Source organism: Eublepharis macularius, chromosome 12, assembly GCF_028583425.1.
Source record: "Eublepharis macularius isolate TG4126 chromosome 12, MPM_Emac_v1.0, whole genome shotgun sequence".
NCBI lineage: Eukaryota > Metazoa > Chordata > Lepidosauria > Squamata > Eublepharidae > Eublepharis > Eublepharis macularius.
Window position 1 is genome coordinate 23,574,432 of NC_072801.1, and position 21,659 is coordinate 23,596,090.

General features: G+C 38.5%; 1 protein-coding gene across 2 annotated transcripts in view; it reads right to left on the bottom strand.

Annotated features, from left to right (window-relative positions):
* USP22 (ubiquitin specific peptidase 22) overlaps nucleotides 1-21,659 on the bottom strand; it is a 136,870-nt gene that overhangs the window by 15,164 nt on the left and 100,047 nt on the right. For both annotated transcript variants that reach the window (XM_054995476.1, XM_054995475.1), the window contains 4 exons: nucleotides 21,283-21,430; nucleotides 17,476-17,581; nucleotides 9,331-9,489; nucleotides 714-840 (listed from right to left, as the gene is read on the bottom strand). In XM_054995476.1, coding sequence (XP_054851451.1) covers nucleotides 714-840; nucleotides 9,331-9,489; nucleotides 17,476-17,581; nucleotides 21,283-21,430 — 540 coding nt within the window. The remainder of the gene's footprint in view (nucleotides 1-713; nucleotides 841-9,330; nucleotides 9,490-17,475; nucleotides 17,582-21,282; nucleotides 21,431-21,659) is intronic.

Sequence of the window (21,659 nt, forward strand, 5' to 3'; positions counted from 1 at the left end):
CCTTCCTTGGGAAGATCCAACAGCACATGTTAAGCTTCAGTTTCAGTAAGTCACACAATGAGACAGCTTCTGCCCTGGTCTCTCAGAGTGGAGAGCTAAGATTTATGAATATGCTTCGATGGCCAAACTGACTACCTACTTACAGAATAGACTGATAACCGAGTTCCAGAAAAAATGGAAAGATTCTTTCGATTACTTAGGCTAAACTAATTGACACAGAAGCTCAGAGACAGGGAGGAAGGGAGAGGGAAGGAGAAATGTTATGTAGTTAGGTTTAAGGAAATTTGAATGTATTGCTTGTTTTACTCCCAAAGCTATTATACATAGATTGTTTATATGTCTATTGGTTGTATAAGATTGTATAACATTCCATTTGCTGTCTAATTTAGAATCTGTATAACTTTTTATCATGCACTTAATTGCTTTAATAATAAAATTCTTAATTTTAAAAAACGAGACAGCTTCTGTTTCTGAAGAGACCCAATTGCACATAGTTTGGGGAAGACCTCAGTTTATGACATTCTTGGTTCACGTCCCAAGTCCCCTGACGCTATGAGATTCCATAGTCATTCTACAGAAAAGGATCCATCATGCATCTAATTCTAAATTTGGTCCCACTGCACAGGTCAAAAGAGTCACAGAGTGGTACTAGGTTCAGAAAAGGAAGATGTTTCTACAAACCTGGGGGAACCCACCATGATTTGGCAACTTACTTTGAGATGAAAACAGGCCACAATGGGTAATTTCTTCATAGTGAGTTGTTTGGTAGATTCCTGGTAGCTATGGCAACCACTACATTTGATTTTGGCACTGCTTCCTAAATGTTCTGGCCTCGTAAACCTACAAAATATTGTAAGAAAAAAGAGGGTATAAAGGCAGAGGGTTTTTTTTTAAAAATCACTCCTCCTGATATTACTTTTGCAGTATTTGATACCTTCAGCTCTTTTCAGAAGAACCATACTCATCTCCTCAACTCCATTGCTCCTAAAAATATAACTGTACCTAGACTCCCATCCTGCCAGCACATGGTCTACAAAGAATATGGGGGGCACGAATTGATAACTCGGTCATTAGTACAAGCTGTTGTAAGGTGGCCTGCAATCCCTTTGTGGAGGCATCTAATACCCACAGTGCAAGTATTCATGAAGTCACGCCTTTCTTGCAAATTAAATCAATGTGTTCTTGTTCTTTTAAACACCTACGCTGATCCAATTTTGGTTCAATGGCCAATTGAGATGTGGCCACTGGCCACCTTGAGGAAAGAAAGTCCCATTTAGTTATCCATGGAAAAAGGATATTGAACTTCTTACTTTAGCCAGCTTTTTCTTTGCCAAACACACACACACAAACACACACATGCACCGTACTGCAATAATTGCAACTCAAAGACAAATTACTAGCAAAGCCTTTGTTCTGCTTTAGGGCCAAACTGTAGGATGCTATCACAAGTTCCAGCCCAGTGAAACAGAGAAATAGTATGAAGTGATGCAATAACTTTTGTTCTTACTGAAAGACCTTCTTTGTTGTCCTTTCTGGCAGAATGGCTCCTTTTCTGAAGCCGCACCTACTTTCTGTGTGATGGCATCTCTAAATGGGTCAGGAAGGTGCCTATTCTCCTGGATTGTAAGAACCTTTGCAAAGCAGAACTGTTCTGTGTTAGAGAAAATGGCGTTTTCTTTGGGCTGTTGATACTTGTATTTAATGTTGTTATGACTGTTTTAAAATTATGAGTTAAGTTTCTTTGGGTCCTCTTGAGGGGGAAGGGAGAATGACAGGGTAAATAAAATTAAATAAATAAAATTACTGGTCAACAAGTAAGTGGCCTGCACCACTTGATTTGAAAACACTGTGGTTTGAGCAGTTTGTATAGGAATCTTGACACCACTGGTATGGGTATCACATTAAATAGCTTTCCTCTTAATATTATTTTAATTTTATCACATCTACACAGCCTATACGCAGTTGCAAGAGTTATTTTATTTATTTAAACCATTTTGATACCACCTTTCTACTGAAATAGGGTCCTGGTGGGAACAGATATTGTTGGTCTAATTTCTGACATGTTCACCATGTGAAACACATAGAAGATTGGTTTTAATAATAATAAAACCAAACATTTCTTTGAAATATATAATGGAACAAATCATTAGATTTGGGAAGTATTCTGGATATAAACTGAACAAAAAGAAGACCAAGATAATGTTACCATTAGCAACTAAGGAAGAACAAGAAGAAATGAAAAAATTAACAAAATGTGTTGTCACAAAAAGCCAATAAAATATTTGAGTATATATGTAACAGGCCAAAATGATAATTTATATAAAAAAAACTATCAAAAAGTCTGGCTAAGCATTATTGAAGATCTACAAAGATGGAAACAATTGAAAATTTCATGGTTAGGAAGAATTTCTACTGTCAAAATGAATATATTACCAAAGTTGAGTTTTCTGTTTCAAATGTTACCAATTCATACAGATGAAAATACATTAAAAATGGCAGAAAACAATAAGTAACTTTGTATGGAACAGGAGGAAAGTAAGAATAAGATTCAAAATATTACAAGATGGAAAAAAATGAGGAGGCTTAGCCATACCAAATTGTATCGCCAAGCAGCTACATTAGTTTGGATATCAGAATGGATTATAAATCCAAATAGAAGGAATATTAAACTGGAAATAACTGATGCCAAAGAAGAAACCCATACCTATCTATGGATCAAGTAATCATTAAAAACCATTCAAAGACAAGATGATACTCATATCTTGAGAGATGGACTATTAAGGGCAGAAACAGAATAAATCTGCCAGCTTCGCCACTGATATCTCCAATATATGCCTACTGTGACGCTAGTAGAAGAAATAAAATTGACTACATAAATTATGAATATATGATGGATAAACAAGGGAAAATAAAATTCTGGCAGGAAATTCAAGATGCTGTATTATCAAATGGTATCTAAATTTAAAGAACAAATAGCTAAAGAAGGAGGCCGGCTTAGAGAGAGAACAGCTTTTGAACAATTAATTGCTGGAGACTCAAAGCATCTATTAGGAAAAATATATAAAGTGTTAATGCAATATGATACAGAAACAGAACAAGGAAAAATTGTACGATAAAATGGATGCAAAATTTTGGAGAAAATATATCCATGAGCCAGTGGGAAAACCTATGGACTAAAGAAATCAAATTTATTTTGTGTCAAGTACTAAGGGAGAATTGGTATAAAATGTTTTTTAGATGGTATATTACTCCAAAAGATATTGCAAAAACTAATAAATAGTATAATGGAAAATGTTGGAAATGTCAGAATATGGATGTAACTTTTTATGATATATGGTGGACGTGTAAAGCAGCAAGGAAATATTGGATAGAAACAGGGCTTTTTTCAAGGGGAACGCGGGGGAATGGAGTTCCGGAACCTCTTGAAAATGGTCACATGGCTGGTGGCCCCGCCCTCTGATCTCCAGACAGAGGGGAGTTGAGATTGCCCTCCACGCCACTCAGCGGTGTGGAGGGCAATCGAAACTCCCCTCTGTCTGGAGATCAGGGGGCGGGGCCACCAGCCATGTGACCATTTTCTCTGAGGGCAACCCACTGAGTTCCACCACCTCTTTTCCCAGAAAAAAAGCCCTGGATAGAAATAAAGAAATGCAAAAGATATAAAAATTTAAATTTGTGATGAGCCCCAAAAATATGTCGTAAAATGTTATACCAAGCAATTTTACAAAAATGCATAGTGAATTATTCAAGTATATGGTGATGGCAGCAAGAGTGATTTGGGTATCAAATTGGAAGGCAGAAAAATGTCCAGATTTGAGGGAATGGAAGAATAAATTACATGAATACGCAATGATGACAAAATTAACATATACATAATAGACTGACCTGAGAATTTCAAGAAAAATGGTAAGTATTTTTAACTACTTGGTTAAAAATCAAGAATAAGTAAGAATTTTAAGTTTAAATTAGAATAGGAAAAGAGATCAGCAATATATATTTGTAATACATGTTTATAACAAAATCATTACTGAGGATGAAGATAGATGGTAAAGATAGAATAGAAATATTGATATAGAAGTGAAAAATCAGGAATATATAAGGCATGTCTATACAGATATGTGACCTATATGATTTGAATGATGTTAATTTTAGGTTTATGTTAAAATGTATATGTCTACTTTAAGTTTTATGTAGATAAATGTAGAAGTAGATGATAGTAGATGTAAGATTTAGTGATTATATGATTATATTTTGGGGTTTATAAAATGAAATAAAATTTATTTTTTTTAAAAAACCTAGATGATTTTATTTTGTGGGGGCTTTTTTAAATCAAGAAAGACACTATCTGTTACTTAAGTTTCTTCCCAAAAAGATAGAACCATCCCTTTTATGCATGTAGCCAATTTTTCCTACTTCATTCTTCTCTGTAATTATGCTCAGTGTCATTCTTGGAATATCATCCAAATTTATCCACCTTCCTCTGGAGTTTACCATCACTGAAATTTTAATTCACAGCTTTACAGTCCGAGAGTTTCCAATGCTTTGCCTGAACTCACTTTTTAAGGTACAAAATAGAAGATAAAAGGTTTGAAGATGGGATACAGTAAAAGCAGTAACTACAGGCCTACTTTAATATGTATTTTAAGACCCTTTTGGGAGGGGGAGGTCCCAAATGTAGCCACTATGCTTTTGAGAGGGAGAACATTGTGTGAAAGGTGCTTTTTAATACTTTCTTTTAATGCCATTTTCCCAAAGAGAAACACTACTTTCAAGTGCTCCCTGATTCCTATGAATTTTCTATCCAGATGATTACTTTTGCAGGGAGGAATATTCTGACTAGCAGTCTCAAGTACTATTGACCAAACTCAAGCCAATGTACTCCGCTGGAACTAGGCTATCTGGAACTCATGAATCTTTTTGCAGCTGTGGAGCCTCATAAGCGCTTCTTGCTTCTGAAACCACAGCAAGCTGTCCCCTAAAACTTGATGCTTGTTCTCTAGTTTCTCTTCATATGCACTCTGAAGTAAACCAACCGCCCCTGATAATGGAATGTGTTCAAATGAGTCCACCCCGAAAAGTCAGAACTAGATGCACCCCATAGAGCATCTTTCAGTTAAACAGCTTTAGGATGGGCACAATAAAATTACTCAAGAGGACAACCATTTTAGGCCTTAATGCAACACACTGCTGGCTCCAGTTTTAAGGTGAAACATAATAGGTACTTACCTCATTTGAAAGCTACTAGAAGGACTCATCTGAAAATCCTTCAGTATTAGGAGACAGTGGCTTTGAAATAAAAGCTAATAGGGTATACCAAGTACTAGGGTCAAGTTTTTAGATTAATCAGATCAGAAACAGATATTGCAAGTACCCGGACATCAAAACCACGTCCAGTTAATACCACAGGGGACTCGCGTGAAATATATTGGTTGAATGGCCAGTTTCAAATTGCCTGTGATTCAGTTTATGAGGAACAGTGAATGTGTTTGGAGCTTTTTAATTTAGAAAAAAATATTACTAAGGGGGACAAGACAGTTATGTATAACATTATGAATGTTATGGAGATAGAGAGGTACTTATGTCCTTTACTGATGGACAGTAAGTTTGTGATAGAGAAAAGGAAGGGAATAGGTATTAGTATGTTTGGAGAGAGAATATATTTAAGAATGTTTTATATTTTAGAGAGAGTACATTTAAGAACACCAGGTGCTGAACACATGTGGCAGGACAAGGCTGTTTCCTGCTGACCTACCATGAGTACGTGGCTTGCCACTGATGGAAACAGAACCCACAGGTTCATCTAGTCTATGATTGCTCCATCAGGGCTCTTCTTGTTTTCTTGGTCCTATAAAAGGTAGGGCCTGACCTGAAAGATCCAGGCTAGCTCTATCTTGTCAATTCTCAATAGCTAAGCTGGGTCAGCCATGATTACTACTTGGATGGGAGACCACCAAGAAAATTCAGGGCTGCTATGCAGATGCTGGCAATGGCAAACCACCTCTGTTCATCTCTTGCCTTGAAAACCCAATGGGGTTGCAATAAGTTGCAATACGTTGGCTGGGATGGCATTTTCCACCACTCCAAAGGAGGCTTAAGAACTGGATAGATCTGGATAGCTTGTTGACTTGCTTGTGGGAAATGCCCAATAGATCCTGGGGTAGGTGTGACTGTCTTAGGGGAATATAATGGAGGGAAAAGCCTAGAAACACCCTTGTGTAATTTATCTGTGCCTTTCAGATTAAAAGCATGGATGACTTGGCCAGCACTACACCAAGAAAATGAGGTGGAACATCTCTCTGGAGTGATCTCACAGCATATGAAGCGAGGAAATATCGGATGATGACTTAAAGTTATAGTAAAAACAAAATATAAAGTACTAGCAACATGCAATCAGGAGTATAACTGAGATACTGACATTGTTGACCACAGATAGGAAGGCAGACAGAAACACATGTACGGCCCTTGAAGCAGAAGTCTGAAGATCAGAGCTAGACAAATCTCCTGGTTGTTAACCACACAGGACTTGCTAAGGCATGTAAATTTGCTGGGGTTCTCCAGCATTAAGAAAGCCTGGCCTTCCACCATGTTTGGAGTTGAGCAACAAATACAGTCTGCCTCATTTATCTTTTTGTACTATGTTGGACAAATTCCTTGATGAGGACCTTTAGCTTCTCTTCTTAAAGCATCCCTATTTTAGGCAGGTCAAGAACAGATAGGATAGGGCTATGTAACACATTTGTTTTTCCCAGTCCATTGGGCGGTGCTAATGTCAGACAGGATGGAAGAACAGTCTGCTTATTTTGAAAGAAGGGAGCAAATTGCTGTTGGGGACTTTGTTAAGTTTATGCTTGGAAACATACACGTGACAGAGTTTTCAGCACAACTATATTCCATTATGATTAGAGGATGAAGCAATTTTTTAATTAAAAAAACCTGGAGGAGCACTGAAAAAGACTCAGAAAGGATCAACTGGGAGCAGACGATAGAAGACAAGATTATAGATCTTTAGGCTTGTTTCATTCTTTTAAACACAGTCTGCAGGTCTCTGTCCTTACTTGTTGGTTTTAGAGAGAGGAACAAAGCCAAGCTTTTGATGGCTCTTTGACTTTCACTCAGATAGCTTTGCCACTGGATTGCATTCTTGCAAGGAACTCTGGACATGCTAACCACAAACAATGCATAGCTGGTGATCTGGAATCTTATAACAACAGCGGAAAAATATTCCTTGCTGACTTGAGAAAGGGAGGTTTGACCATTGAAAGCTTATACCCTGGAAAGCTTATTGGTCTTTAAGGCACTACTAACCAAGAGGTCTAATATTCAAACTTCTTGACCTGGAAGTGTTCTGCTCAAGGCAAAGGATCAATTAAATGCAGTAATCATAAAGGGCCGTGGGTGGTGGTACACAATTTCTTTACCATTTAAATTAAGCCATCTTCTACAATACTTATATTCCACCTTTCTGCCTAATCAGAGCTACCAAATTAAGCACCAGATGCAGGCAGTGTTTTTTCCTGTGGCTCTTGATACTGCAATGGGTGTTACTTAATATTGTTTTAACCAGTACTTTTAAGATTCTGTGAGCCCTGCTCCCATCCTGAAAATCACAGTTTGTTAGAGGGGTGATGAACCTTCAATCGATGCTTTACGCTGCATGCATACATGCTCTAACAAGGGTGAGAATGGCACACAAGACAGGGTTTTTTCAGTCATTATGCCCAATCTGCAAAGCAATGTTTTCCAACTTTATGTTAACGTATTTTTATTTTGGAGGTCATTTTAAGGCAGATGAGTTGCATGGCTTTCGCCAGGCTGCTTACGCTCACAACTGGAGATCGGCTGTTTTTTAAAAATGACTGCTATTACACTTCCATTTGTATTTAATACATTTATGCCCTGCTTTTCAAATAACAGCCATCGACCCAAAACAGCTCGGGCTTACAATCTAGAAAAAGACAAGACACACAAGGGAAGAGGAGTGGAGGAAAAGGGTAGAATAGGGAGTCACACTGCAATCCTAAGCAGAATTACACTATTCTAAGGCTGCTGGATTCAACAGACAGAAGGGTGCTAACTTTGCTTTGGACTGATCATGTCAGAATGTTGAGTTTTTCTATCCAGTTGGAGCCATGCTGGTTTTCCCTTGCTGATGGTTCTTCATAGGAGAAAAAGGATGCTAACTCCCAGTTGCCTTGTGATCTTTGGCTGGTGACAGAGGTCACAGGATCCTTTCCCCTGCTTCTTCAGCTCACATCCTAGGTACTTTCTTTTCTGTAGTTGCTACTTTAAGACTTTCTAGTTATTCTGTAGCTTGCTGTTTGATTTTATGAAGTTATATATCGAGAATCTTGTCTTAATTGTGTGCTGTGCCTATAATAGAAAAACAAAGCACGAGCATCTTAAATAAATGGAACTGCCTGCTCCCCAAAAAAGCACAGGAGGAGGCATCATCAAGGCTTCCAAACAGAGCCATGGAGAGCCATGAGTAACTCCTACTGACACTCTAATCCACAAAGAAAAAGACCAGCACAGGAGTGACTGTGTGAAGATAATAATCAGGAATTGGGTTTGTCATAAAGCTTGCACTGGAACTTGTCAAATGACAGCCAAAGCCCAATGCAGACTGACTGATACTCATAACAGGTCTCACAAAGAAGCAGAACTCATGTGAACATATACAGGTCCTCAGAGGTATCACATTGGACATGGAATGGGAAACTGACAACAGACAGCAGGAGGAAGACGTTTCTGAATTGATTCTCTGCAATATTTTAAGAGGTCTGTGGACCTGTGGGGTTTTGCTCCGGGAAGCTAAGCCTTGGTCCTGCTTGTCAAGTGATTAAATAGTCATACATAACTCTTAAAAATATTTTTTCTTCCAGTCAATAAAATATAAATTGAAAAAAATGTTTGGAAATGTAGAAGACCAAGTGTCAAGGCCTCTTTAAGTCTTGGAGATCTCTGCTGATCAGCCAAAGAAGGGTAGCCATGTTGTGACAAACAAAAAATGCGCAAGCTTATTTGTAGGTGCTGTATACTGCGTTGAATCCTATCCATGGAAAAACTAATCAAAGGGTCATAAGCTGGGACTGCTTTCCTCAAGTATCTACCTGCTTCTGTTTATGCTACACAGCTTTCATTTTGTGCTGGTTTCTTTTTTTCCCTGCAAGTGAACTAAATTGTTCTGCAAGATGATTCAGCAGTTAACACTGCAGTTGAGGTGCTGTTTTCTTCCTTGGCCATTTGCCCATTAAAAACTACTTGTCTGTGGACAGCAGAAGGGAAGTTAAGGTTCCTCCTTGCATAAACGTTGCCTGCCGTGGTGTGTACCTTCGCAAGCAGTCTGTGAGGGTGGTGGTTCCTGACATGTGGCTCTCCCCATTCACCACGCTGCCGTCGCTGCCTGGACTCAGAGGCCAAAATGGGGTAGAAGAACCCGGCAAGTCCAAACTGATGTCCCAGAATGGGTCTATCGTTGTGGAAACACCACTGTGGAGGAAAAAAACAGTTTATCTGTTAATTTACGAGGCAACCAATCTGACCTAAACAAATACTTAGGGCCAACTGGCACATCCATTTTGGGGGGTAATAAAGTAGTCCCAATGAAGGAGTCCAAAATATGGTAAAAACTGAAAGCAGAATGGATACTGTTCTGGCATATGTCACATGATCTTACCGTATGAAATGTGCTTTTATAAGACAACACCACTAAGTTAAAACTAGGAAGGAAAAAAATCTTCTAGTGGTGACTTTTTCCATCTCAAAAATGAACTAGGGGAACAGCCCACTCTTTGAGGTGGCATTTACTTCAAAAAAGCTGGTAAGTACTCCTCTAGAGGGTGCTAAGACTACAGAAAGCACTTCAGTCAAGATAGCTAAAATTTAGGAATCCAAAGTCAGAATTTATGAGAAATTACAACAATTGCACACACAAGATTTTTTCCCGTTGTGCAGCATTCTTCAGAGTTCTGAGAATTCCAGCCTTTATTTAAAAAACACAAATATGTTTCTAGCCCACAAGAGTTTGCCATGGATGATGATGAACATGAATGATCTGTAGCAGTGAGCTGATGGAGAAGCACCATCTAAAAGCTGTTTGGGTCTAGGTGGCTAAGTACTGTTATCAATGCATGCTATCAATATAGAATACTTCTAGACTCTAACTACGGAACTAATATAGAAGACCAAGGATGCTGTCAGAGAGGTGCAGCATGAGACTAAGAATATCTTAACACAGTTACAGAAAACAGAGCAGAAGACACAAGAGACATCTTTAGAAAACAGGAAGGACATACAAAATTTAAGGACTGAGGGTTCAACTGGACTGCAAGAAATAACTAAAAAAACTGAGGAAAATTAGGAAAAGTATTCAAGAAATTAAAGAGCAACAGAAAGAACTGAAAGAGCCACAAGAGTAAATTGAAGCATCACAACAGCAGCAGAGAAGTTCCCTGACAGACGCAGACCAAAGAATAGAGACTTTATAAATTAAACTCAGAAGGAAAAATTTAAGACTTCACGGAATTTTGAAAGTGTTTGGGAATTAGGATTTAGAGAATGAATTACGAAAATTAATTCAAAACTAGAGATGGGTATGAACTGAAATATGAACCAAAGTTTGGCACAAACCGGCAGTTAGTCAGAGCCCATTTCTGACAAATCGCCATGAACTTTAGGCTAGTTCATTTGGTTCATTTTTTGGTTCGTCACGAACCGGGACAGGTTCGTGAAAGTTCATGAAATGTGATGAACGAGCGAAAGATTTATGTGATCTGAAGAGAAACCACTTTCCTTACCAGTAACCATCTGGTCCTCAGCTAAAAACAGGCCAGTTATGATTTCCTCCAATTCCCTATTAGACAACATACTGAAAACCTGGGATAAATATAGGAAAATCTTAGCTTCGGGTATTTCTCCCCTAACACCTTTCATTAACCAAGATTGGTTTTCCTCAAGAAAGGATTTAAGTTAGTTTAGGGAATGGAAAGACTCTGGGTTATTGATTATTATTAATTGGATTAAAATGGGACAATGCTGGATAAATCTATAGTGAAAGAAAGATTCAGAATTAGGATATCTTGGTTTAGATATCTTCAGCTGAAACATCTGTTCACCAAGCTGATGAGGTCCAAGGATTTGCTTCGGTCCCTAACTCCTTTTGAGGAAATGATTTGGAGTGGGAATGATGGTAAACAGGGTATGATTTCAACCCTCTACAAATTATTATTAAGGGTGACACATAAAGACCCTCTGCCATACCCAGAAAAATGGCCTGATTCTCTAAAACGAGTTTTCTTGGAATCTGATTGGAAACAGATATGGAACTCCCCATCCAATAAATCTGGTTGTTGGAATATTACACTCCAATTTTACAAGCTGTTGTCCAATTGGTGTTTAATGCCACATAAATTGAATCAGATAAATAGGTCATTGAGCCCTCTGTGCTGGAGATCTTGTAAACAGGAAGGCATGACCCTACATATGTGGTAGGAATGCCATCTTGCTCAGGAATTTTGGAGAGTTGTTCACAAAGAAATATCCAACATTGTGGGTCTTTCGTTGCCATACTCCCCGGAATTTCTCCTATTGGTTTCTTGGCCCAACTCTTTGCTAGATAAGAATACTAGATCTCTTGTTTTGACGTTGGTTGCCTCTGCTCGTCTGGTTATCACTATGAATTGGAAATCCCTCGTAGGCCCATTGCTAAAAAAAATGGTATCAGAAAATCTGGGAGCAATATTTGATGGGTGGGATTATGCATAATCCGTTTTTTGGGAACTTCGGTATGGTAGTCCCTTTATTTGAATATGATAAAATATAGAAACCAGTTTTAGATGTTTTAAATGCCAAAGATGTAATCCCCTCAATGCAACAAAGTTTAAATGCTTGTTTATTGCAATTCTTGGGTTTTTAACAATTTGCCAAGGGCTGTTTTGCTTATTTCTTTTATGGTTTAATTTTAAATCTTTTCTTATTTGTATTTTATGGCTTTATTGTTTCTTGTATCAAATCTTTTTTTAAAAAATCCTGAAACCAATATTCATCTTGTACAAATAAATATTTAGTTTATTGTTGAAAAAAAAAAGTGAAATACGACGAACCACAAACTGTATGGTTCATTTTTTCCCCAGTTCATGCCCATCTGTATTCAGAACTTCAAGGTGACTTCCCAGAAATTGAACAAATCTTTAGGATTAATTCTAAATATGCCACTTGGTAAAAAGTGCCAAGAGAAATACCGGTCACCTTTTCACGCACAAAAAAAGGACACCATTCTCTTACAACATAGGAAGGAACATCTGTTACAGAAGTGGAGGCACTTCTACAAGATCTAGAAATGGACAGCAGTGATCAAGCATCGAGCTCAGAAGAGGTTAATCCTTCAACTAGAGAGAAAGAAGGAGCAATTAGCAAGTGAAAGGGGGAAAAGAAAAAAAAGAAGAAAAATGAATGGATAATCTCAGCAAACGTGAATGGACTAAATTCTCCCTCTAAAAGATCAAGAAATTTCAATCAACTGAAAGATGAACTGAAATATGAACCAAAGTTTGGCATGAACCAGGCTGGTTCGTGGTTTGCAAACCGGCAGTTCACCAGAGCCCATTTCTGACTAACCACCACGAACTTTAGGACAGTTCGTTTGGTTCATTTTTCAGTTCGTCACTGGAGACAGTTTGGCGCCGATCAATCAGTCTCCTAGGCAACAGGGGATGGGCTTTCTGCAGACCTTCTGCTGACCTGGAAGTGACCTTCTGCTGACCCGGAAGTGGTGATTTGCTGGCCCAGAAGTGACGTTTTCATGAACCAAACTAAACAGTTTGCGAACTGGGGCAGGTTTGTGAAAGTTTGTGGTTCGTGAAACTTATCGAACCACGAACCACATGGTTCATTTTTTTCCCTGGTTTTTGCCCATCTCTAGTTGGGAGCTAGGGACAATCTAATCCAAAAACTGAAGAAACTGGAACAAGAACACAACAAGGGTTAAAGATATATGGAAAGAAATCAAGCAGTTAAAGAACCAATTGGATCTATTGGAGGCAGAAGAAACTCAGAAACAATTGAAATATTTATAACAAAGACATTTCAAAGCTGCAAACAAATCTGGAAGATACCTGGCATGCTGTTTGAGAAAAGAGAAAGAAAAAAGGATACCTGGAATTAGGAAAGGCAATCAAGTAATTTATAAGGATCAAGAAATGAAGGATCAAATTAGAACTTTCTTTTCTAATAAAGAAGGAGTTATAAAGGAAGAAGAGATGGAGAAATATTTGTTAGAGACACCAATCAAAGAGTTCGAGACTGAGCATAGAAAAATTCTAAATCAAGTAATAACAATACAATACAAGAGATTAACTTTGCCATCAAAAAATTAAAGGTCATGAAGGCTCCAAGTCCGGATGGATTGATGGCTTCCTATTATAAATGTTTTGAGGACACAGTAGCTACACATACAAAAAGTGATGAAGGAGATAAAAGACAGGAAGAACTTCCCACAGACGTGGCAAGAGGCAAATATAACTTTAATAAAAAAGAGGGAACGATCTGTTATTACCACAATCATATAGACTTATTTCTTTATTGAATGTGGATTATAAGACATTTACAACAATAATGGCAGAAAGATTAAGAAGACGTATCTCAGAAGTAATTTATGAAGACCAAACAGGATTTAGATATCTCCTCAATGCAACTGAATATTAAGGAAGGAACGGGGGGAAACTGCATTTATGTTTCTGGATGCTGAAAAAGCATTTGATAATGTGTCTTGGAAATTTCTTATGAAAGCACTGAAAAGAATGAACTGTGGGTCTGAGTTTTTGAACTGGATGCAAAGTATTAATATTAATCAGCAAGCCACAATCCTAGTTAATGGTTCGTTTACAGAGAAAACTGAAATAACAAAAGGAACATAACAGGAGTGCCCAATCTCACCAGTACTGTTTATTATTGCTTTGGAAATTCTGGCAGTGAGAATCAGGCAAGACAGGAGAATCGATGGAATAAAGGAAGGGGGAAGAGATATGTAAAATGAATAGCTATGTGGATGGTGTGGTTATATCAGTGACAAACAGAGATGTGCATAAAACTGGGGGGAAACGAACCCTAAGTTTCGTGGTTGTGTACCACGAAACACAAACCATGAACTTTCACAAAACCCTTCAGGTTCTCTTTGCTGACTTTTCCTTCCTGTCCTCCTGTTCCTCAGACATGCCCTCCCCCGCCACCTCCAAGTTCTCGAAGGAAAAGCCGAGCAGAGCGGATCTGCTCAGGGGAGCTTGGGGGCAGGGGGTGGGGTGGGAAGGCATGTCAGAGCAGCAGGAGAACAAGAGGTAGAGAATCAGGGAAGGGTGAGCAGCGAGCTGGTGAGCAGCGAGCAGCAGCAGAAGGAGCTGCTGAGGCTGACACCACCACTGCTACTCCACCATCCTGTTCTTAAAAATGGGGAAGGGAAACAAGACAGGGGAAGGAGTCTCTGACTACAGTTCCTAGGTAAACTTGCGCAGACCCACATTGCTCAGCTCTCAGGTTGGCAGGGAGAGCTGCCTATCAAGGTTACATGGGCTAAGATTGGGGTTTCCACGGCAACAAAAGGTCTGCAGACATTCCAGGCCTATGTTGCCTAGGGAATCAATGGATGGGTGCCAGCCTGTCTAGCATCACGAAGCATTCACTAATCGAACAAATAGGCCCCAAAAGTTGTGGATTTCATGAAAAATGGGGCCTCACGAAATGCATTTTTGCAATATGCGAACTGGCCCAATTTGTCACAAAATTTGATTCATATTTCGATTCGTGCCCATATCTAGTGACAAATTCAATCAATTCTCTGATCTATGACTGGGGAAGGCAATGGCAAACCACCCTGTAACAAAAAGTCTGCCAAGAAAACGTTGTGATGTGATGTCCCGCTGTGGGTCAGTAATGACTCGGTGCGTGCACCTTTACCTTTTTTAATGTAATGGATCAAATATTAAAATTTGGACAGCACTCTGGATATAAATTGAATAAAAAGAAAATAAAGATAATGTTACTTTCAGTAACGACAGAAGAACAAGAAGAGATTGGAAAAATAAAGGACTTTGCTATTACTACAAAGCCTGTAAAATACTTAGGAATAAATGTATCAGCATGAAATGAGAACCAATATAAAGACAATTATCAAAAAATGTGGACAAGCATTACTGAAGACTTGCAGAAATGGGAAAAATTGATTATTTCATGGCTAGTAAGAATTTCTGCTGTTAAAGTGAATATACTACCAAAATTGAACTTTTTGTTTCAAATGGTGCCAATTCATATAGACCAAAATTGAACTTTTTGTTTCAAATGGTGCCAATTCATATAGATCAAAACTTTTTAAATAAGAGGCAGAAAGTAATAAATGATTTTATATGGAAAGGGAAGAAACCAAGAATAAAATTTAAAGTAATACAGGATGAAAAAAACGAGGAGGATTGGCAGTATCAAATATTAAATTGTAACGCCAGACAGCAGCATTGGTTTGGATAATCGAATGGATTATAAATCCAAGTAGAAGACACATCAAATTGGAAATAACTGATGCTAAAGAGGATATTCATAATTATTTATGGCTTAAGAAATCATTAAAATCCATTTAAAAGCAAGTCAGTGTTCAAATACTAAGAGATAGAGTACTTAAAATATAATTTCAATGCAGAAATAGTTTGAGTCCAGCAATCTTGCCACTGATGTTGCCAATAAACGTTTATTGTGATGCCACCACTAGAAACAGAATTGATCAATTCAGATATGAATCTATAACAGATAAGCAAGGTAATATGAAAACTTGGCAAGAAATCTATGCTCAAGGGAAAAACATTCCATGGTTGATGTATCATCAAATATTATCTAAGAGAAAAAACAGAATTTGAATTACTAATAAGTGGTGACTTGAAGAATTTATTAGGAAAAAATTATAAAATTCTACTGCAACTCTACACAGAAATGGAACAAGTATGTTCCATTAACTGTATGTTAAAATGAATGAAAAACTTTGGAGAAACTATCTCCATTAATCAAGAGGAAGATTTATGGACCAAAGATATTAAATTTACAGATTGCCAATTGCTAAGAGAGAACTGGTACAAAATGTTCTTTAGATGGTATACTACGCCCAAAGATATCGCAAGAATTAGTAAGGACTACAGTGGACAGTGTTGGAAATGTCAAAGTATGGATACAACATTTTATCATATGTGGTGGACATGCAAGGAAGCACAAGGATATTGGATAAAGATACATGAAGAAATGCAGAAAATTCTCAAGTTCAGGTTTGAGCTAAACCCGAAAAATATGCTATTAAATATTTTAACAAATAATATTACAAAAGAACAGGGAGATCTTTTCTGGTATATGGTGATAGCTGCGAGAGTACTATATGCAGCAAAATGGAAAACAGATTCATGCCCTGACATGCCTGAGTGGACAGACAAGATTTATGAATATGCATCAATGGCTAAATTAACTTCCTATGTGCACAATAGACCAATACTGGAGTTCTGGAAAAAATGGAAAGATTTCTTTGATTATTTAGGTTAAAACTAAGATAAATTAAGGTAATTATATTATAAAAAGATAAAATAAAGAAGAGATGACTAATTAAAAATCATTGGCATTAAAGTCTGGGTATAAGCAACTACGGAGGGGAAGAGAGCTATTATATAATTTAGTTGTGCTGCTATATACTTGGAATATATTTTCTGTTAGCTTAAATCTAATTCAAATGTAGTGCTTGTATATGTTTCTAAGCACTTTCTATTGTTATTCATATCTTTTCTTTTTAAATAAAACCTTTACTAAAAAAAATACAGAATATTATGGCAGACCCTCTTTTAGAAACAGAATTATCTGCCATGGAGAACAATTTGTTTTGGAGAGGGAAGAGGCTGCAGTGAGAAAGCACTGCATCCTGAGGTCATCCTTGAACAGAAGGATTCTTCTGCTTTTAGCCAACTGAGGCATGCTCTATACATGGAGCAGTATGAGGTGGTAGATCGTTCTACTGCAGGTGATGGATTTCAATTTCCACACTTTCCCTCCATTAATAATCCCCTGTGACAGGATAACTAGCACAGCTTGTGAAGGTGTAGGCTTGAACCTCACTCGTCTTGATTTTTTTTTTATTTGTAAGGATTTTTTTTTTAAATGGGGGCACAAATGTGACTTTCTCCCTCTGTAGCATAAAGTGGTATAGCCCATTCTATCTCCTTGCTCCACTCCAGAAACGCTGCAAAGCCAAGCCTCTACTGAAGCACCATACCTCAAATGGATACAAGCACACATAACAGAGGTGGCCATTAAAATCATCTTGGTTTACATGGGAAGGGTACAAAAAGCACACTGCGTTTACAAGAAAGTCAGCTGCATAAGCTTGGGAATCCATCATTTTCCATGGCCACGATCATGGGATTTATTCCATATTTTGATCAGGATGAGTTAAATCATTATACTTACTGGCAGACTTGGCAAGTGACATCCGACTGAAGTCCACCTGTGAAGATTTGGTCTATGATGCAGTTACAATGGTTCGGGTTGTTGGCTTTCTTTCCATTATCATCACCTGAAGAACAGGAACAGGACTCGGTTTCAAAGCCTTCCTGACATACCCATGTGTACAAAGGATCTGCTCTTTAAATAATGCAAACTATCATCAAGAACTAAGTTATTCTTTGTTTTGGAAGTAAGGCACGGACAGAGTCAGTTCCAGGTTTTGGGGGGCCTTGGGCATATTTGTTGAGTGCTGTGCAGACGATCCACAGGGTATTCTCTCCTTTATATTTGGGATTGTCCTATCCAAAGGTTCCTTTACCATATTTAGATTTTTTAATTGTTCCACGACACAGGAGAGCATTTATGCTTGGAAGATTCTCAAGTAATGCAAGGTTGAATGCAAAGGATCCTATATTCTGATAGACTTTGCAACTGTTGTACTAGACACATAGAAACTTTGGAGCATTGTTTACTGGAATGCAGTATTTTTCAAAATATTAGAGATTTGTAGATTACTCCTATTTTTTATGATAATGAGGGACTGCCAATACCAGACAAAGTTAAAAAATTTTTTTTGAAAGGTGTGGACTCTGGAGTTATACTGCCTGTTGCCTATTTTTTTGCCCATGTAATTAATTTAAAGGATTTTAAGTGTGGTAAATGTTAGGTCATTTAAAAAATATTTGTTGCTGTATTTAGTGTGGCATTGCTCAAGGCCTGTTGGCCAAATGAGCAGTATCATTTAAGTGAAGTGCCCGGGGGCCCCTGCCTGCCCACCACCAGCTGCACTCATGCCTCTCTTTTCACCTCCCTCCACCTGCATGCCTGTGCATCTCTCTCCTGCTTGCAAGCCCTCTCATTGCCCATGCTCAGTTACCTGTACCATCTGTACACCCTTTCCCCAACAGCACTGGCCACTGCATGCACTTGAGAGTACTGATGTCACAGCCGCCGGAGTGCAACCACTGTGCACCACCCACATGCCCTTCCTCAATGATATTGGGCCATTGGGAACATGGGGGCTGGAGCATTTCACTCAAACAGATGTGGGAGTGCCTGCAGAGAGGTGGCAGGGGAAGTGTGTGTCGAGGGGGGAGGTTAGTGGCCGTGTGTCCTGAGCCCTGGCAACTGCCACACCTCCGAGTATGCTGACGCGGCCCTGTGCATATATAAGAAAACGGGGGGGGGGGGAATCGCACATAGGAATATAAAAGACAAGTGACGAAGTCGCTTTCATTTTACTGCTTTAGTTGCACTGGATTCAAAAGCCCAAGAGTGGATTTATATTAAATATTTGTACCCTACCTTTTCTCCCTAAGAAGCGGCCCAGGGGAGCTTAAGATGTATATAGACAGCATATAAAAATAAGGTTTCAAATACATCTTGAAACACAATACAGGTAGTCACATGGCAAGGTAAAAGTAACAGATGAGCCCAACACCCTATATTACCCACATGGACTTATGGCGTTAATCAACAAAAGCCCACTGGAACAACCCTGTTTTACAGTACCTTCTACAATAATAATGGAAGAGGGAAACTGGTTAGCCTTAATTGCAAATAAAGTCTGCCATGACATATCCCAGAAAACAGATAAAACAAGTGGAGGCATCTGCTCCAGAAAGGGAACACATGACTTGCAACACCTTCTCTTTACTGCAATTAAGAAAGGCACTTCATTATATGAGCTCTGATTCCTAAGTGGTCAAGATATACAGAAGCATAAAACTTAACAAACTGAAAGCATTACATAGGTAATGAGAGAAAATGCAAGTTCCATCTTCTCACCCTATCAGGTTGATTTTTAATATAATATAATTAAATTAAAACCCATTGTCACATACAGTCAACCCAAGAAAACATTCCAGGTCAACATTAAAAAAATATAAATGGGTATAAAGCTACTGTGTATCCAACCACCTTCTGACCATCAAAAACACCCAGACATTCTTCATGTCTTCCAAGACACCCCAAATCTTAAACCAGCAGCTGCTAGTGGCATAGCACTTCACTATCGGTTTTCTAGGACCTCCCTGCATTGTAGTACACTTTTTAAAATTCAAGCTCTGCAAAATCAGTACGAGATGTTTGCAGTGGGAGGAATTAAGGCCATGTGAAGGGAAGAGTTACCCTAATTTTTAAAAACATTTTCATGTGTTTTATATATATTATATATATTGTAACTGTCCTCCTTGCAATGGAGAGGGTGACAAGCTAAATTCTAAGTTCAGTTTATAAGACATTTTTTAAAAGACTATACACAGTGGCACCAGATCAGCTTGGCCTGCATTATTTTAAGTGGTGACTATTAAATAAAGCTGCCTGGGTTTCACTAGCGAACTATTTTGTTAGAGAGCAAAAGGATTTAAAAATTAAACCTATGTAAGATGCAGTTGGTTGAATTCTTAGTCACACACAATGGGCTCTCTGTTCACTTATAAGAAGTCAGGCAAAAGTTAACAGTGCTGCACTGGCTGTAGAGACATATACATACAGAAAGGGGGCCATAATCTCTTTACCCACTTTGATATTCCTTATTTCATAAAAGATCATTTACTGTATCTTCAAAATCTTTATAGATTTCTCCTCTATTTTTTGTGTTCTGCCATCGTCACACAGAAGCCAACAAACAGCCTGTCTCTTCACATTGTCACTGGCTTCCAGGTAGTGTTCCTGTTGGATCTTTGAAATAGGCAGCACTTTCTGCCCACAGGAAGATAAGATTACTCTCTTTTCAATTACCCAAGTCAATTAGGCTCAGTGAGGTTGGGGAGGGGGGTGTCTCAAAAGACTATTCTGTGCGTTCATTCAAAGCAAACACAAGAAGGCATTACCCGTTCACTAGGGCTTTCCCATGACATCTGGGCAGGAAAGGAGGGGAAATGAACGTACCGCCTACTTGCACTTGTCAACACAGAAGGCAGTTGCAGGAAGAAAATGGTATATGCAACTGAAAGAGAATTTCCAGTGATTGTGTTGATACAGGTGTGTGTGTGCGGGGGGGTGGTGGATAACTTTCTTTTAGCCACTTTAAAAGCTTTCTGTTATCATTTAGGGAAGACAGAGTCGCAGTTTCCCTTTATATGTGCTCTACAGCATTTGTTTCCACTTTAATGTAAAGATCATGTCTTTGGGGTTGTCCTCAAAGTAGAGCTAAATTAGAAATCTCTGATAGCTTTAGCGTGGCAATTTAAAAACTGAATGCCTTTAACTGTTTGAGGCTGACTAACTTTGAAAACTCTTACATGCCCACACTTCTGTGGTTAGGATTGAGAGCCTTGACCAGCAGAGGTCTGTAATACTGACCTTTGTAATACTTACCCAAGGGGGGGGGAGGATGGGGTGTCTTGGGTTTGCATACAAGTTACAAGAAAGGGCAATAATGAAAAAAAACTTTTTGAGTTTGGGGTGTGTGTGTGTTTATTTCAGATCACTACAGCACTTTTAGCAAAAATGACTTTGGTGAGGGGTTGCCTGATGAGCAAGCAACACCACACTGATAACTGAAAGGGAAATGCCTTGAAACCCAGGAAAGCCACTAACAGTCAGTGCTGAACTAACTGGACTAGAAGTCCGACTTGGCATAATATGGCTTTATATCGCTTCATGCAGGAAATAGACAACTTAAAACAAGCAACGCAGCATGAAATTCTTCAGATTCAAAGGAGAGGGGGGAAATGATGGAGTCATTCAACTGATTGCTCAGTTAATGATGGAATTACTCATCCCATTTGAAAAGCGTTTCCAGCAGTATCAAGGAAAAAGCCTCACCTTTGCAGTGTCGATGTAGTACATCTAACGCAGCAATGAGGAACTCGTGTGCGTCCTGTTGCTCGTACCCTGCTAAATGCCGTGCATGCGTCCATACCAGGTGCAGTAACCTATATGGAATGTGAGGAGATCGGTGCCCAGAGTAGAACTGCTCGGGAAAGAGACAGGAAAACAAACAAATACACTTCATTCAAATATTATCCTTCAGCTTCTAAAAGGTACGAACATTTCTCATTTAGATTTAGAGATCCCTAATACTTGGATTTTTCTAATTTGGATTCCAATTACAAGGAGGAATTTGAGGGAAATGCTTTTGTTTTAAATGACATACAAATGGAATATGGTAGATATATCCATTCTGGGCATTTTCCATATCC